At 58.8% G+C, this 16243-nt stretch overlaps 1 protein-coding gene across 1 annotated transcript; it reads left to right on the plus strand.

The window, feature by feature from the left end:
• Positions 1 to 9512: 9512 nt before the first annotated feature.
• On the plus strand, positions 9513 to 13446 carry EN1 (engrailed homeobox 1). The gene is given in 3 exon segments (XM_040562171.1): positions 9513 to 9741; positions 9743 to 10281; positions 12628 to 13446. Coding segments are annotated over 3 exon segments (1038 nt in total). The 5' UTR covers positions 9513 to 9559; the 3' UTR covers positions 12945 to 13446.
• The last annotated feature ends 2797 nt before the right edge of the window (positions 13447 to 16243 follow it).

The raw sequence follows: 16243 nt of genomic DNA on the forward strand, positions 1-16243 counted from the left end.
CCCAAGATTTGGTGGGACACTGATGACATTTGGCTCAACTCCACTTTGGGGTTTGTCTGAGATGGCTGCTCAGAAAGCACCAATCTCGCTCCAAAATGTGCTGCAACTCCGAAGCAAAGACCTGCTCCTGAAACAACAACATTACATATCCCAAGAAATGCCTGCCCCAAAGGACTGAAACCCCACAGAAGGTTTAATTTTCCTCACACACATACACACACAAATAGGGGGTGGTCCTTCACTTGGGGTCTGCGTCTGTCTGTGACGAAGCCTCAGGGATGTCGTGTACCCAGAGAGAAGAGCCCACCCCAAACCCTAACCCTAAACACCCTGCCCACAGCCACGGCTTCCTGCAAAATGACAGAGAGGGCAAAACTGCGAAGGCAAAATCTCCTGAGTGAAAAGGAATTAGTAAAACCCCATATTCATGAAATATTGAGAGCTAATTATATGTGCATCGGAAACCTCTGGGGGAAGGGAGATGGAGGCCTTTCATTAGACGGTAACTGGAACTTTTTCATCATTTGTCTAGCTCAGGAATGTAAGGCTGCTGTCTGGAGAGGGATGTGGGATTTGGCTGCAGGGCTGGGTGTGCAGGTGAAGTGCCATGCCGGCGAGGGTTTCTATTGTATTCTGGCATGTCTTGGAATAGGCTTTCAGCTCTAGCAGGTCGGCTGGGGCTGGGTGCCCGCACGGCTCATTGCTCCTGCGAGTCTTTTGGGGAGGAATCCTTGCTCCCAAACGGTTTTTCAGCCTCCTCCCACCCAGCCCCCAAACGGCCCCAAAGTCCCTTGTCCCTCGCCCCAGCCCCGGTGGCACTGCTCGGGGGCTCTCCCCCGGGCTGTCCCCGTTTCTGTGCCTTTGATCCGCTCTCTGCTTTCGCAACCAGAACGAATTGCGAGCTGCTGCCACCGCGCCACCGGCCACATTCAAGGCCAAGAGCACAACCGGTGGCGGAGGGGGAAGTTTGTAACGTGGAGCCGGGGAGGAAGGAGCAAGGGAAATCCTGCTGCTGCCCGGCCAGCAGTGCCCGGCACCCACAGGGCACGGGATGCAAAGTAAAAGGGGACAAATGTGGAGCCCGCACCGGGTGACCGAGGGGTTTCTCTCTTAAAGCCTTACGGCAACTTCAGACACCGGGATGGCTGAGGGAAACCCGTCCCAGCTCCCTGCCTTCTGCCGGGGGGAGAAGCCACATCCCGGGAAAAGCTTTCCCAGGGGCTGGGGGCTCCCCTTCTCTCTGCTCCCCTCTGCTCCCCTCTGCCCTTCTCGGCCACGGCCACCGGACCCCTGCGTACCCCCCGCACCCGCGGAGCCGCCGGCCCTCGGCCCTTAAATCAGCGTCAAACCCATTCCCCCCTCCGCTCCCCGGTGCCACCACCCTTTACTCCCCCGGTGCTTTTTCTATCACCTTTTGTTAGCATTCCAGATCCGGAAACTTCATTTACCCGGGGCTTTAAAGAGAAATAAATCCAGGCAGGCCGCGGTGCCCGCGCTATGCCTGTTTAGCGCCGCGATCCGCCGCTGATTATGAACTGTTGTGATTTTCAGGCTGCTGCCGTCCTCAATACCTTCTGAGCCACTCTCCCTGGCTGGAAAAAACCTGCTCACCCTTCCCGAGCAAGGGGCAAGGAGGAAGAGAGCATAGCACTTGCGCTTGGCTTTATTTACTTTTGCTATTATTGTTGCTATTATTTTCGGAATTTGGAGAGAGCGAGGTTTTAAATCGCTGAAATAATTGCCTGGGAGAAAGGTTTCTTAATCTGTTCATACATTATTGATTCGGGCTCCAATATTTGGCTCGGTGCTCTTTATCACAAGAAGATCACGTACGAGAGTCTTTTGCATAACAATTTTTAAGGAGGACACATCCTTGTATCAAAAGTGGACGTGACTTGAATTTTGCCGGCGTTTGTCCCTAAAATGACCCAATTCCGGTTACTGCCACTGGGCAGCAGTAACATTGCATCATTTCTCCAGGCGATAGACTTATTTTGCTTTACTCTCTGTCCCTTCCCCTGCCCACCCCCCGAAGTCAAGGCATACTTTTAAAGCTGATTATTTTGTCTTGCCGCGCTCTAGCCCTACGCACGCAGTTTTCTTTCCCTGGGAACGGATGAGCGGAGAGGAGCAGGAGCGGCTCGGAGGAGCAACATGGCTAATTAACGCCCAAAGTTCCCGTGCAAGGCAGAAATAGTGCCTTCAACGAAATTTCGCTGCACAGAGCCGGCAGCTCCGGTGCCCGCTCCTCCGGCCCCCTCCCCGAGCAGCATTTCCCCCGACGAGGATCAAAAGAGCCCCCCTCTCCGCCGCTTTCTCAAATCGAAATCGTGCTGCCTCCCAGCCCCACCGGTCAAGTTAATTCCAGAACAAAGGAGGACAAAAACACAAAGGATTTCTCTTCCCCCCCCCCCCCCTCCCCGTCTCAAACTTCCCCGGTGCCTGCACCCTCGCCCGGCCCAAGCCGGGGCCGCCCCCCTGGGGCCGCCCCCCCGGGGCAGCGTCTCCCGGGCCCGGCAATGCGGGGGGGGTGACAGGGGGGACGGCAGCATTGGGGACACGGGGCTGAGCGCTCCTCCCAAGGTTTGGTGGGGAGAAAGCCCCGGGCTGCCTGCAGGCTGCGAGGGGAGAAATTATTACGCCCGTGGCCCCCGGCACCGGTGTTGCTGTATGGACGGGGGGGGGGGGTGTTGTAAAAAATAAATAAATAAATTAAAATTAAAGACCGGGTCACCTCCCACCCCCGGGGCTGGGTGGGCAAGGGTCGCTGCTGGAGCCCGAGCCAGTCTTGGGGGGCTGCACCTGAGGGTCGGGGAGAGGACCCCGGGGAGCATTCTTCCACGCCGCGCTGGGCAAACTTCCCACGGGAGGCGTCCCCCTGCCCCCGGGGGGGGGTCCTGCGGGAGGACCCCCACGGGTGGGGAGCGGCGGCTCCGGCCCGAGTGGGAACCCGGGGGTCGTGCGCCCCCCGAGCTGGCGGCTACACCTATTTGCACACGCATGTGCACACGCGAAGAAAACCTCCCCCGGCGCTCTCGCTGCACCCACGCTGGGACACGCGACTTGCACACGCGTGGAGAGCGCAGAAACACCGCACACGTGGGGCTGCGCGGAGCGGGGCGCGCCCCACGGCCCCCCCCCCCCCCCCCCCCCCCCAAGCCCTGCAGGGCGCGCCGCGGGGGTCGATCCCGCGTGTGCCCTTTTGTGGGATAAAGACTGGGGACTATTCCCCCCCCGGCACCGGAGCCCCGCGGAGCGGCCCCGGCCCCGGTCCCGGCCCCGGGTGCGCGGTGGGGCGAGGGCGGGGGCCGGCACCCCCCGGGGCCGGGCGGCGCAAGGCGTGAGCCCTCGCCAAAGTGTCCCCAGCTCTCCCCTCGGCTGCCGGCTCGCCGAGCAGACCCAGAAGCAGAGCGAGGCGTAGGTAGCAGGGAGAGCCGGAGGAAATTGAAACCAGATTTCGCAATGTAAATGGGTGCGAGCCAGTCCGGCACCGCGGGCAGGGTGCAGCGGGGCGCCCCGCACGCCGGGAGCAGCCTGCCGGAGCCGGGCTGGGCGCAGCGGGAAGCCCCGAGCAAACTTTCAGCCCCCGTTCGTAGCCTATTTAGCGAGGGGACGGGAAGATCTGACCCGAAGTGGGGTAAGGCAGCCCTCGGAAACATCCCCCGTAACTTAAACCAGATTGTCAGGGAGGCAGCCGGGGCTGCGGGGAGCCGCTCGGACCGCTCGCCCGTCGGGAGGATGTCGCTGCCCTTCTCCGGTGCGTTCCTGCCCCGGGCAGCTCCAGAGGAACGGCCCCGGGAGCCGGCACTTTTTAAGGCAGCCGATCCAGGTGACTTGTGCTGCTCGCAGCGAGGTAGGGGGGGCTGCAGAGGTGGGTGGGAGGCGGGGGGGCTTGGGAAGCAGATGGGAAGGGGCTGTGCAGCCAGGCCACTGGGAAGCAGCGAGCTCTTCTCCCTCCTTTCTTCCTCCCTTTCTTTCCTTCTCTCTGTTTTTCTCCTTTTTCTTTTTTCTTTTCTTTTCTTTTCTTTTCTTTTCTTTTCTTTTCTTTTCTTTTCTTTTCTTTTCTTTTCTTTTCTTTTCTTTTCTTTTCTTTTCTTTTCTTTTCTTTTCTTTTCTTTTCTTTTCTTTTCTTTTCTTTTTCTTTTCTTTTTCTTTTTCTTTTTCTTTTTCTTTTTCTTTTTCTTTTTCTTTTTCTTTTTCTTTTTCTTTTTCTTTTTCTTTTTCTTTTTCTTTTTCTTTTTCTTTTTCTTTTTCTTTTTCTGTTTTCTTTTTCTTTTTCTTTTCCTCTCCTCTCTCTCTTCTCTCTCTCTTTCTCTCTTTTTTCCTCTTTTCTCTTACTTTCTCTTCTTCTTTTCCTTTCTTCTCTTTTCCTTTTTCCTCTCTATTCTCGTCTACTCTTTTCTTTTTTTTCTTCTCTATTCTTCTCTTTTTTTCTCTTCTCTTTTCTTTTCCTTTCTTTTCTTCTCTTTCTCTTTTATTTCTTTTCTTTGGTTATCCTTTATTGCTGCCTTTTCTGGTTCTCTGTCTTTTTCTTCTTTCTCTTCTTCCTTTTTCTTCCTTTTTCTCTTTTCCCCTTTCCGTTTTTCCTTTTCCATTTTTCTTTTTCCTCTTCTTTCATTTTCTTTTTCTTTCTTTTTCTCTTTCTCTTTCTCTTTCTCTTTCTTTTTCTCTTTCTCTTTCTCTTTCTCTTTCTCTTTCTCTTTTTCTTTTTCTTTTTCTTTTTCTTTTTCTTTTTCTTTTTCTTTTTCTTTTTCTTTTTCTTTTTCTTTTTCTTTTTCTTTTTCTTTTTCTTTTTCTTTTTCTTTTTCTTTTTCTTTTTTTCTTTTTCTTTTTCTCTTTTTTCTTTTTTTTTCTTTTTTCTTTTTTCTTTTTTTCTTTTTCCTTTTCTTTTTCTTTTCCCGTTTCTTTCTTGTTTATTTTCTTTTTCTTTTTCTTTTCTATTTTTCGTAAAGAAACAAACCAATAACACTGCTAACAAGAAAGACAGTTTTCCCTCCCCTCCACAGAAACTCGGCCGGACTATTTTAATCTCCGACCCCCTTGAGGAAGGAGGGGAGAGACAATGAAAAAAAAAGAAAAGAAAATGAAAGAAACCCAAATTTTTCCCTGAAGTTCCCGAGCCCCGAAAGCCGGGCGGCATTGCTGGGGTGGGGTGGTCCCGGCGGTGTCTGCCTCGCAGCTGCCCGCGGGGACGCGGGGACCCAGCCCCGGCTGCGACCCGGAGCTGCTCGGGCCGGGCTGCGGGGCTCCGGCCGGCACCGCCGGGCTCTCCCCGGCCCTCCTCCGAAATCAAAACCTCCCCTTTCTCCTTCCCCGCTCCGGTGCAGAGAGAGATTTTGAAGCCCGGAGATATAAACCTGTGCCCCGCAAAAAAAGTTGCGAGCGGGGCTGCTTCCACTACCTATTTACCAACGAATTACACTGCTATTATTGCTTTCAATGAAGACTGAATCCCCAAGCGATAATTGAATTAGTCTATTGAAGAGACTGTCAGGTACAATGACGTGGTATATCCCGCGCATTTCCCAGGGTCTATAGGCTTTGGGGACCCGGAATGTATAGTCTGACCTTACAGCTCATAATAATAATGCTGCACTTGTAGCAGAAATCTATTCGCATTCACTTTTAACAAAACCTCTGGTCAGCCAGTCCCTGTAGGAAGGATGAAATCTATTGTATTAGAACAACTCATTTATGTCCTTCAGCAAAGGCCCCAATGAGATCTGATCTAGACCTAGAAATAGGATTACCACAGCGTATATTAACCACGTTTCTATACTTCCTCCTTTCTATAAGGGCGCCGAGGAAGAAAAAAAAAAAGCAAAGGATTTTTGATCCGATTTTAATTTTCATTTAAATCCCCGTTTCCTCCGCCGGCCTTCCTCAGAAAGAAGAAAAAAAGAAAAGAAGGAAAGAAAGGAAAAAAAAAAAAACCCCTAAATAAAACGAAATCGGAGCGCTGATTTCGTCCCGTTCCCGAGGAGGCTGTGGGCGCCGCGGGCTGGTTTGGGGCTGCGGGAGCGATGCGGGCGCCCTCTCCGCGCCCCGACGGCGGGCACCCCGCACCCTACACCCCGTATCCCGCGTCCCCGCATCCCCACGGCCGCAGGCAGGGCTTAGTCCCTCGCCCAGGTTTGATTTTCTCCTTGTCAGGGTCGCGGAGCGGTGGGGAAGGAAAGGCTCAAACGGCAGCAGGGCGCTTCCGAGGGGGGACCGGGCACCCACGAGTTGCGGAGGGAACTTTTTCTTAACCAGTTTTTTATTTTATTTATTTTTTTTGAAGCTGCCGTCCTTAAGACACGATGTAGACATATTACCCCGATTACTGTAACTATCTGCTAGCCGGAGTGTAATATTTATCTATCTATTTAGATAGGAAGGGTCGTGGTGGAAAAAATACCCAGCCTGGAAATATACTTCGTCTTTTCCTTTAACCCCTCCTCATTCATCCAGGCGATCCCCCACCCCCTCCATACACAAACCTACTCAATTTATAGAGAAGCCTTTAAAATCCAGAACAGTTTCTAGACGAAGGGAGGACTCCAGATGAAATACCCCCCCCTCCACACACACACGCACACGTACACACTCACACACTCGCTTCGCCCCCCCTGCGCTCAGAAAGGCAAATTAAATAGTTAAAGGCTTCGATTTCTCTCTCTCTCCCTTTTGTTACCCAATTTTGGAACATTTAAGGATGGGTGTGTGTATTGTATTCAATAATAAAAGCTATAGGGCCGCCAGGACATTTATCATCCTATTACTGTAACAAATCCGGGCTCCCAATACATGAAAGGTAAAATGAATTACCGACGTTAAGCCGTCAATAAAGTCATTTCTGTAAATGGTGTCTCCGAAGGACTGCAGCATTATTCAACTAGCTTTATCAGCAGCTGGGAAATTACGTGAAGAAGCTCGCAGCGTGTAATATGGCCCTGCTTACTTTGATTAAGCGTCTTGCCAGGGAATAGTGACAGTGCTTTTGACCAGGTTTTATTCGCCGTCCTGTGATGAACGCCAAGCTGATCAGGCGGAATGAAGAGTAATTAAAACCTATAAATTATCTTTTGCAGCCCTTCTCAAGGCGTCTCTTGCAGGAGAGATAAGGCAGCGAGCCCCCATTTACAGCTCTGAAAGGGACCGCGGCTCACAAAGGCTACGTGGCTAAATGGGATATTGATAGTGTCCTAATTAGAATTTAATTAAGTACCCACGCTCGCTTTTGGGATAAAGATTTCAATTTTGCTAACTTAAATATAAATAAACCCAATTTCGGTGCGAGTAAATGATATGATATTGTGAATGTGGTGTGTGTGTGTGTGTGTGTGTGTGTTAACATTCATTTAATTGCGGATGAAGCCCTTGATTCCAGGGCTGATTGCGTTATGCCAGCTATTATTTTAGGAGATTATTGTGTGGCTGGAGGTAACAATTTGGTAATGTTTCCCCGGTCCGGCAAAGAGCTGAGCGTGCCTCGGAGGTGTGCGCGCACAGCCGCGGCCGCCGGACCGAGGGAGGTGGCGGCTCCTTCGGCTCCCGGTGACAGCCGGCTCCCGGTGACAGCGGCTTCCCGGTGACCCCCGGCTCCCGGTGACCCCCATCCCCCGGTGACAGCCGGCTCTGGACCCCCAAAAAACGGAGCCCCGAGCCCGGCCGCTGCTGCCGGGATGCTCCCGAAACCAGCGATGCACCCGGCCGCCGCCGGCCGCAGCGGCCACTCGGCGGGCAAAAAACACGCGTGGCTCTCCCGGTGCCCACCCGTGGGTGTCTGAGCACGCAGCCCTATAGCATCGTGCACGTATAGGATCTATAGGCGGCGGCACGTGCCGCCGCGCCGTCCCCGCGGAGCAGCGCGGAGCCCCGCGGCCTCCCCGCCACCCGTGGCCGTGGGGGGGGAACGTGGGGACCCCCGGGGAGCTCCGGGGGTCCGGGTCCCGGGCTCCGCCCTGCCCCAGCCCCGGGGAGCGGCCCCGGGCTCCGGCGCGGCTCCAGCCCCGAGCAGGTGCCTGCGGCCGGCGGGGAGCGGAGCCGGGAGCCCTGAGAGGCGAGAAAGCAAAACCTGAGCTTCGGACTTGTGCTTTTTAACATTATTTTATTCCTCTTTCTCCTCCCCTATATTACTTTTTGGAAACCTGCAACAGTCGTGAAAAAAGTGCCCGGCTCTCCCCACCCTGCAAAACCCTTACATTTCCCTTCTGCCCCAGCACACTCCCCCAGGTGCTGGGGAGAGCAAAATACCGGGTGAAAAAAAAAAAAAAAAAAGGCAAAAAAACCCACCAAACCGAACCCAAACAAACAAGCAAACATTAGAAAGCAGGCGAGGCAACGCGATCCGGAGTCAGCTGCAAGCCGGCGGCTGCTCTGCTTCTTCTTCCGAAATAATAAGAATAAAGAAACAGCCCAGCCCGGCGGCTGCCAGCCCGGCTGAGCGCCGCGGCGATTACCAGTATTTAGTGTTATTTTCATTTTAATTCCTCCAGAAAAAAAAAAAAAAAAGAAAAAAAGAAAGAAAGAAAGAAAAAAGTTCCCAATCCGGGCTGCCCCCACCTCCCTAAGCAAGAAATAAAAATAAAAATGAACAGGAGGAGGATGAGCACCGCGGATTATTTTTGGGGTGGTGGTGGGGGGGTGTTATTATTATGGGGTGTGCGAGCGAAGGGACAGAAGAGGCGCTCATCCCAGGGGGTTGAAGTAGTGGGGGGGGGGGGGTTAACGGGATGGGGGGGGTGTCCCTAAATACGCGTGGAGCCCGGGCGCCCCCGCCCCGTCGCGGCGCGGCTCCGGGGCGGGGGGGGGGCGGCGTTGGCGGCGGAGCGCCATTGGCCGCCCCCACGTGCGGGGCCGCCTCACGTGCTTCCGGTGCGAGCCCAAAAAGTGGGGCCGAGGGATTTTTTAGGGAGAGTTTCTTGCAAAGACCGGAGCTGTCAGAGATTTGCCTTTTTATTTTAGGGCCAAAAAAAAAAAAAAAAGGGGGGGGGAAAAAAAAAAAAGAAAAACCGGCCCCCCCCCCCCCCCTCCTCCCGGAGCCCGAGCACGCTGGCGGGGAAGGGCTCGGGCAGAGCGCGGCGGACACCGGGGCAGCGCGGAGCCGCCGCGGGGAGATGGGCAGATTTTGAGTCCTTTTTTATTTTATTTATTAATTATTTTTTTTTTCGGGGGGCGGGTTTTTGGGGGGCCGCTGTGTGGCTGCACGCGGTTTTGGTGCTTTTTTTTTTTTTTTTTTTTTTTTTTTGGTGATGGAAATATAAGCTGATCGGGAGAAACGGGGGAAGAAGCCCTCGAGTGGCTCTCCCGGTTTTGGATCCATCCGTGCGAGGGGGAGAAAAAAAAAAATCTCAGCTCCAGCCCAACAAGTGGATTTTATTCTTTTTTTTTTTTCCTCTCTTTTATTTTTTTTTAATTTTTGCCTTCTTTTTTCTTTTTTTTTTTTTTTAAATCTTAACATTTTTTTTCCCCACCCCACCACCCACCCGCGAAGTGGGGTGGGCGTAAAGCGGGTGGGTGGGGGGGAGGGTGGGGGGGGGCAAAAAGGCGGCGAGCTCCGTGGCGGGGGCTGAGGATGGAAGAGCCGCCGGAGGGGCACGGCCACCGAGAATCGGCGCCGCCCGGCCCGGCGAGCAGCGGCAGCGGCAGCGATGGCGAGAGCTTGCCCGTGTCCCCCAGCCCCGCGCCCGCCTCCCCCGCCGCCCCCTGCCCCTTGCCCCTTCCCCGCCGCCGCCCCCCGCCGCCTCCCCCGCCGCCCCCCCCAGCGCACCACCAACTTTTTCATCGACAACATCCTGAGGCCGGACTTCGGCTGCAAGAAGGAGCCTCCCGCTCCGACCGGCGGCTGCGGCGGCGGCGGCGGAGGAGGAGGAGGAGGAGGAGGAGGAGGAGGAGGAGGAAGCAGCAGCAGCAGCAGCCGGGAGCGGGATGGAGACCGAGGGCAGAGCTCAGGTAGAGAAAACATCAACCCGCTGCTGGCCCGGCCGCCCAACCCGCCGGCCCTCCTGTGCCCGGACTCGAACTGCGGGCCCGACGGCTCCCCGGCCGCGCCGCCCGCCGCCGCCGCCGCCTCCAAAGCCAGCCCCGGCGCGGCGGGGGTGGCGGCGTCGGGGGCGGCCAAGCCCCCCGGCGAAGGGGGCGACACTCACCCGGCCAAGTACGGGGAGCACGGCAGCCCCGCCATCCTCCTCATGGGCTCTAATAATGGAGGACCTGTTATAAAGCCCGACTCGCAACAGCCGCTGGTGTGGCCTGCCTGGGTCTACTGCACTAGGTATTCAGACAGACCGTCCTCGGGTAAGGAAGCGCGGAGCATCTGTGAGCTGTTAAAATCGTGACAAGGTCGCTCCCCCCCCTCTCCTTCCCCTGTCCCCCCCCCCCCCCCCCCTCCTCCCCTTTGCTTTGGCTTCCAGCCTGCTGAGGACCTCGCGTGGGGCGGCGCGGGGGGGGGGGTCCTGGGTCACCCGGGGCGAGAGGAAACGCGTCCCCGTCCCCGTCCCCCCCCCCCCCCCCCCCTTGTCCCCCCTCCCCAAAACCCCCTCCGCCTTCCTATTCCGAGTCGCCGAATTTGAATGCGACGCCGGGCCCCGATTCGGCCGCATTCAGATGCGGAGAGGGGCTGCGAGCCCCTGCCCGTGCCCCCGGCCGCTCCCCCCCCCCCCCCCCCCCCGCTGCAGCCTCGGGGGGGCCGCACCGCGGCGGCGCTGGGCCGGGAGCGCTGCGGGGAAAAGGGAAAAAAAAAAAAAAAAAAAGGCAGCGGATTTGGCTTCTCGCTTGTTTTGTTCTTCCCCCCCCCAAACACACCCCGGTTTTATTTCCCTGGTGCCGGTGGCCGCGGAGGGGCGGCTGGGTGGCTGGGGGGGGGCTGGCCGAGCCACATGTTGAGCGGCTGTTGGAGGTGCAGGGGGGGGGTTTGGGGGGGGGGTGGAGAGGAAAAGGGGCTTCGGGCAGGTCGCCGAGAGGCTGCTTCTCGGGGCCTTCGGCCTCCATAGGCCGCGGGGGCCGCTGCTCCCTGACCGCTGCCGGGAGGGGCCGAAGCTCGGCCCGGGGGGGCTCCCGGCCGGGCACCCCCTGCGAGCACCGTCCCCTTGGCGCGACCCCGCAGCCCCTCGTTTTGTCCGCGCTGGTCACTGTTTTCCACTGACAGGTTTTTTAGTTTTATTTTTTAAGGCGGGGGGAGAGGAGAGGGGGTGCCCCCCAGTCACACCCCAGGCCAGCAGCCCGGGACCCTCCAGCGCGGGTCGGGACCGGGACCGGGACCGGGATTGGGACCGACCAGGACAGGGATTGGGACCGGGACCGGGACCGGGTCCGGGACCGGGGCCGGTTCCTCTTCCCAGGCCCGGGCAATGCGGGGCCGGGGGACCCGGGGAAGGCGGCGGTGCCCGGCGCGGTGCTGCCGGGGCCGGCGGGCAGCGCTCCGCTCCCGGCCGAGCCATCTCCATCCCCTGTTATTGACACGTCCAGCGACTCGCAGCTCGGAAAAACCGTTTTGATTGACTCCGCTGATTGATGGAGTGATAGAGCTGTCAGGCTGCACTCGCCGCCGGCCGGCCCGGCCACGGCTGCTGCGTTATTACCGCTTCCCAGGCCCGCCGGGCGCCAGGCATCTCGCATTGCGCCTTTATTTTCTTCCCTCCCCTTTCTTCAGGCAGAGGGGTATTTTTGCACGTCGTCACTTAAGCCCCCAGCTCATCCCCCGGCTGCTCGGCTTGGCCCGGCCCGGCCCGGCTCGGCTCGACTCGGCCGCGCTCTTTGTTGTGCTCGGAGCCGGCCCCGGCCGCCGCGGGGCTTCTCCCGGCACCGGGGACGAGCGGGCTGAAGGGGCCGGGGGCTGCGACCCCCGCTGCAAGGTGCCGGCCTCGTTCCCCCCTCCCCAGCGCTGCCGGGCCCCGGCCCTCTCCCCGCCGAGCCGGGGCAAAGCCGGGCTGAACCGGGACAAGAGCTTTCGGCCTACTCGGAGGCCTCGCCGGGCTCCGGCTGCTGCAGCCGGCTGGGGGCTGTGGGCCCGGCAGCTGTCAGGGGATTTTCGCAGTCCCCATTCTCCAGGGCCGCCTTCCCTCTCCGCTCCCGGGACTGCCGGTGCTCGGGGCCGGGATGCTGGCACGGCACGGCTCGGCACGGCACGGCTCCCGGCCCCAGCGCGGCCCGAGGGATGGGGCTGCGAAGGAACCCCCTTAGGGTTTGGGTGTCCGGGGGTCGCAGCGGGCAGGGCCGGCGAGCTGGCGGCATGCGGGGTCCGCCGGGGCCGGGCAAACACCGGAGCCCCGGGCGACCCCCGGCTGCTGCCGGGGCTGGCCGCGGGGACCCCGGCCCCGGGATGGAGGCCGTCCCCCGGAGCCCCGGAGCCCCCCCGTCGGGGCGGGCAGCGCGGCGCCCCGACGGGCCCTGGGCGGGGGGCTAGTGGGCGACTCTCCCCCCTCGCCCCCTGCCCGTTGCAGGAGATCGGCGCGTTTCCCCGGGCCTCCCCGCTCCTCCTCTCCCTTTCTTCCCCTTGGCGGGGCCGGGGCGGCGGGGCCGGGCCGGGGGTGCCGGCGCGGTTCCCCCCCGTCGGCCATTTTCCGTCGGGCGGCGGGGCGGGGGCGGCGGGCGGCGGGCGGCGGCGGGGCCCTGCCCAGCGGCGTGTGTGTGCCCTGCCCGCAGGCCCCCGCACCAGGAAGCTGAAGAAGAAGAAGACGGAGAAGGAGGACAAGCGGCCGCGGACGGCGTTCACGGCCGAGCAGCTGCAGCGGCTGAAGGCGGAGTTCCAGGCCAACCGGTACATCACGGAGCAGCGGCGGCAGAGCCTGGCCCAGGAGCTGAGCCTCAACGAGTCCCAGATCAAGATCTGGTTCCAGAACAAGCGCGCCAAGATCAAGAAGGCGACGGGCATCAAGAACGGGCTGGCGCTGCACCTCATGGCCCAGGGACTCTACAACCACTCCACCACCACCGTGCAGGACAAAGAGGAGAGCGAGTGAGGACAGCCCTAGCCACGGACAGGTGCTATTTAAAAGCAGATCTATTGTCTATCCATAGTATAAGGACTCCACTTAAGAAAAAAAAATATGAACGCTTACAAAAAAATTATCTCTATATAGCCAAACAGCATATGACCTTGTATATATTTAATTTCAGGTAAGAAATATGTGTAGCGATCTCTATTTGCTGGACAGTTTCTCTCTCCCCTTCTCTCTCTCTTCCTCTCTTTTGTTCGTTTGTTCGTTTTGTTTGCTTTCCTTTTTTCTTTTCCGATGTCCGTTGCTCTTGCTTTACAGTAAATGTCCGACTTTCCTGATCTTTCGTTCGATCTTATTTTTTTGTGTGTGAATTTCTGTCTCTCTTTTTATTTTTTTTCCCGAGGAAAAAAAAAAATAAAAATCTGATCCACAGACTGCGAGACTGAACCCGCCGCTACAAGCCAAAGATTTTATTATGTTCAGAAATCTGTAGTCTGAAATAAAGTGTAGACTGTGTTCAGGATCCAGGCTGGCTGTAATTCTTTATTTTAGTGTATGGACGTTTGTGTGTATATATATATATATACAGATAAAATAAATATATATGTACATACACAGTACGCTGCGTATATGGTGCCATTTCAGTGGCGTAATTAGTTTTTGTTTTCGATGGATCAGTGCAGCAATTTTTAGACCGGTCGTCCCCTTTTTTAAACCCTTCGGAGACCTTCGATATTCCCCCCCCTTTTTTATTTTTATTTTTTAAAATCTCTTTGGTTATTTCGGTCGTGCCTCGCTTCCCGCGTCTCCCTTTTCACCAAGAAATCCCCCCCCCCCCCCCCCCGCGGTGTGATATACGCGGCGATATATCGCCAGCCCCTGCGGGAAAATGCCTGAAAGCCGTGCGGCCGTTCCGCTCTCGGGGATGTGTTGACGAGGGATCTGCGTGACACCTCCTCTGCTCCCATCTTGAATTTCCACCGCGGAGCCTTCCCCGGGCAGAGCGGGGAGGCCGGAGGCCGGGCACGGCTCCCGAGGCCGCTCCCGGCTCCCTGCCCCTGCCTCCCCTCGGCCGCTGGGGGCCGGGGGGGCGATGCCGGTGGCGTTAAGGTGCCCCGCGGACCACCCCCCCCGCTCCTCTCCGGCGCCCGGCCCCGTTTCGCTTCGGCTTCTCGCCGGGCTCGCTTTGTTCTCGGCCGTCGAGGGTCGGCCTCGACCCCCCACGAGTGTCTCGCGTGGGAGCCCCGCGGGGTCGCGGCTGGCCAAGCGGGGTCTCTCGGGGTCCGCTCCCCGCGGCCGGCACCGGGCGAGGCCTCCGCGGTGCCGAGCGGTGGGGCAGACGGAGCCGCGACATCCGACGGGGCTGCCTGTCGGCTCGTCGTGGCGCCTCTCTTTCTTTTCGCCCCTCTGGAGCCCTCCCCCGAGGCCCGAGGAAATGGGGAGAGCCGGAGTCAGGGCGAGAAGCCGAGGCCGGAGCCCCTCTCCCGCAGCCCCCCGACTGCCGGGGCCGGGGTGGGCGAGCGGCAGCGCCGGGCAGCTCCCGTCGGGTACGTGGCTCCCCCCCGACCTCGCTCCGTCGGAGGTTTCAGGGGGTTTCCGCCTAGGAGAGGGGAAGGGGAGCAGCAGGGCAGCGGAGAAACGGCCTGTGAGATTTTTATTTGCTTTTTTTTTTTCTTAAAAAAAAATACACAACTATTTCTGCTCAGCGCCGCCACCCCGCAGCCCGGCTGGAGGCGCAGGCCGGGGCTGCCCTGCCCGGAGAGAGCCCCCCGCCCTCCTCATCCGCACCCCCTGCTCCACCCCACGCTGCCCCACGGCATCTCCCCCCCCGCCCCCCACGGCATCCCCCCCGATGGCACCCCCCCCACCAGCATCCCCCCCAGCCCCGCCCAGCCCCCTCCTCTGCCCGCCGAGGTTTCTCGGCAGGCCGGAGAGCCGGCAGGGCTCGGAGGCTGTAAAGAAACGTCGTAGAGCGCCATCTAAAGTTCTTCGCTTCTTTCTCCCTCTCCCCTTTCCGTTGGAATCGAAACGTAAACTTAAAGCTTCTGTCCACAGGAAAAAAAAAAAAAAAAACCTCCTTCGACGTGCCAGCCCCACTGCCGGGCACGTCCAGGGGCAGGTGACCCCCGGTCCCCTCACTTGCTGCCGTCGGGGGGGGGGACGCGGAGAGGCTGCGCCCCCCTCCCAGAGCCCGTTTAAATTCAGTTCGCTGCTTTTCTCAGCTCTGACCCCCGCCTCTCGCTTCCCTGGAGCTGTAGAGGCGAAAATGTCATTTCTGCGGAAAATTGGGGTGATGACGCACCGGGGGGGGCTCTGGAGTTGCGGCCTCCAGATGTTTGGGTGCAGCTGCTGGAGCCGGCCCCGCGTTGATTTCCCTGCTCAGCACCCATGGGTGACATTAAGGGTGGGGGGCCCCGGCCTCCCCCTGCCCAGCCGTCCCCCCACCCGGCCCGCTCCTACCTGCAGCCGGGGAAAGGCTCCGGGGCGCGGGGTCGGGCTCAGCAGAGCCGGACAAGGCAGGGATAAAGACGACGAGGGGAATATAGAGCAGATTAAAGGCAGCCTAAAGAGGATTATTTAAGCAAATCAGGCTTTTTAATGTAATTATGCTTTTAGGATTTCTCTGAGAGCGTAACCGGGTGGAGCGGACCAGGGGAACTGGGTGGCGTGGCCCTGGTCTGGCCTCAGTGGGGACAGGAGGCTCCGGAGTGACCCCCGACCTCCTGGACAGGCAGCCACGGGGGGGGATGTTGCTCCGGTGGGCAGCCGGGGGGGTCGAGGGTGCCTTCCCTTCTGGGTAGGGGCCAGGGGCTGAGAGCAGGAACCTCATTGCCCTCCCCGTCGGACAGGGAGCAGGTGTGCAGGCTGGGGGCTGGACGGGGCGGACCGGACGCCCTGCCCTGGGGAAACCCAAGCCTCACGTCGGGGAAAGTACAAGCCCGGACGGAAAAGCCCTGGAGAAAAAGCAGAATGTCCTTCCCGTCCTGCCGTCGGAAATTAGGGTCGTTTCCCCCCTCCCCAACTCTGTGGAGCCGCGGTGGGGGTGTGGCCGCAGCCAACGGCCTGCAGACGCCCCCCCCACCCCGACCACCTCCCTGCACATGGAGGGACCCCCAGAAGCTCGTCTCTCCCCGCTCCCAGGACCCCGGCCCGCTCGGCCCCCCCCCCCCGCCCCCCGGCTCCCCCCGCCCCGCCGCTTTGCATATGCAGATGAGACTCGGGGGGTGGGGGGTGGGGGGAGGCCACGCGTGGTCCCCCCCGTCGGTCCCCTCGGGCCGGGGCGCAGATCCCGCTGCCTCCTGTCACGGAGCTTGTTCCTT

This window comes from Cygnus olor, chromosome 6, assembly GCF_009769625.2.
Source record: "Cygnus olor isolate bCygOlo1 chromosome 6, bCygOlo1.pri.v2, whole genome shotgun sequence".
Taxonomy (NCBI): domain Eukaryota; kingdom Metazoa; phylum Chordata; class Aves; order Anseriformes; family Anatidae; genus Cygnus; species Cygnus olor.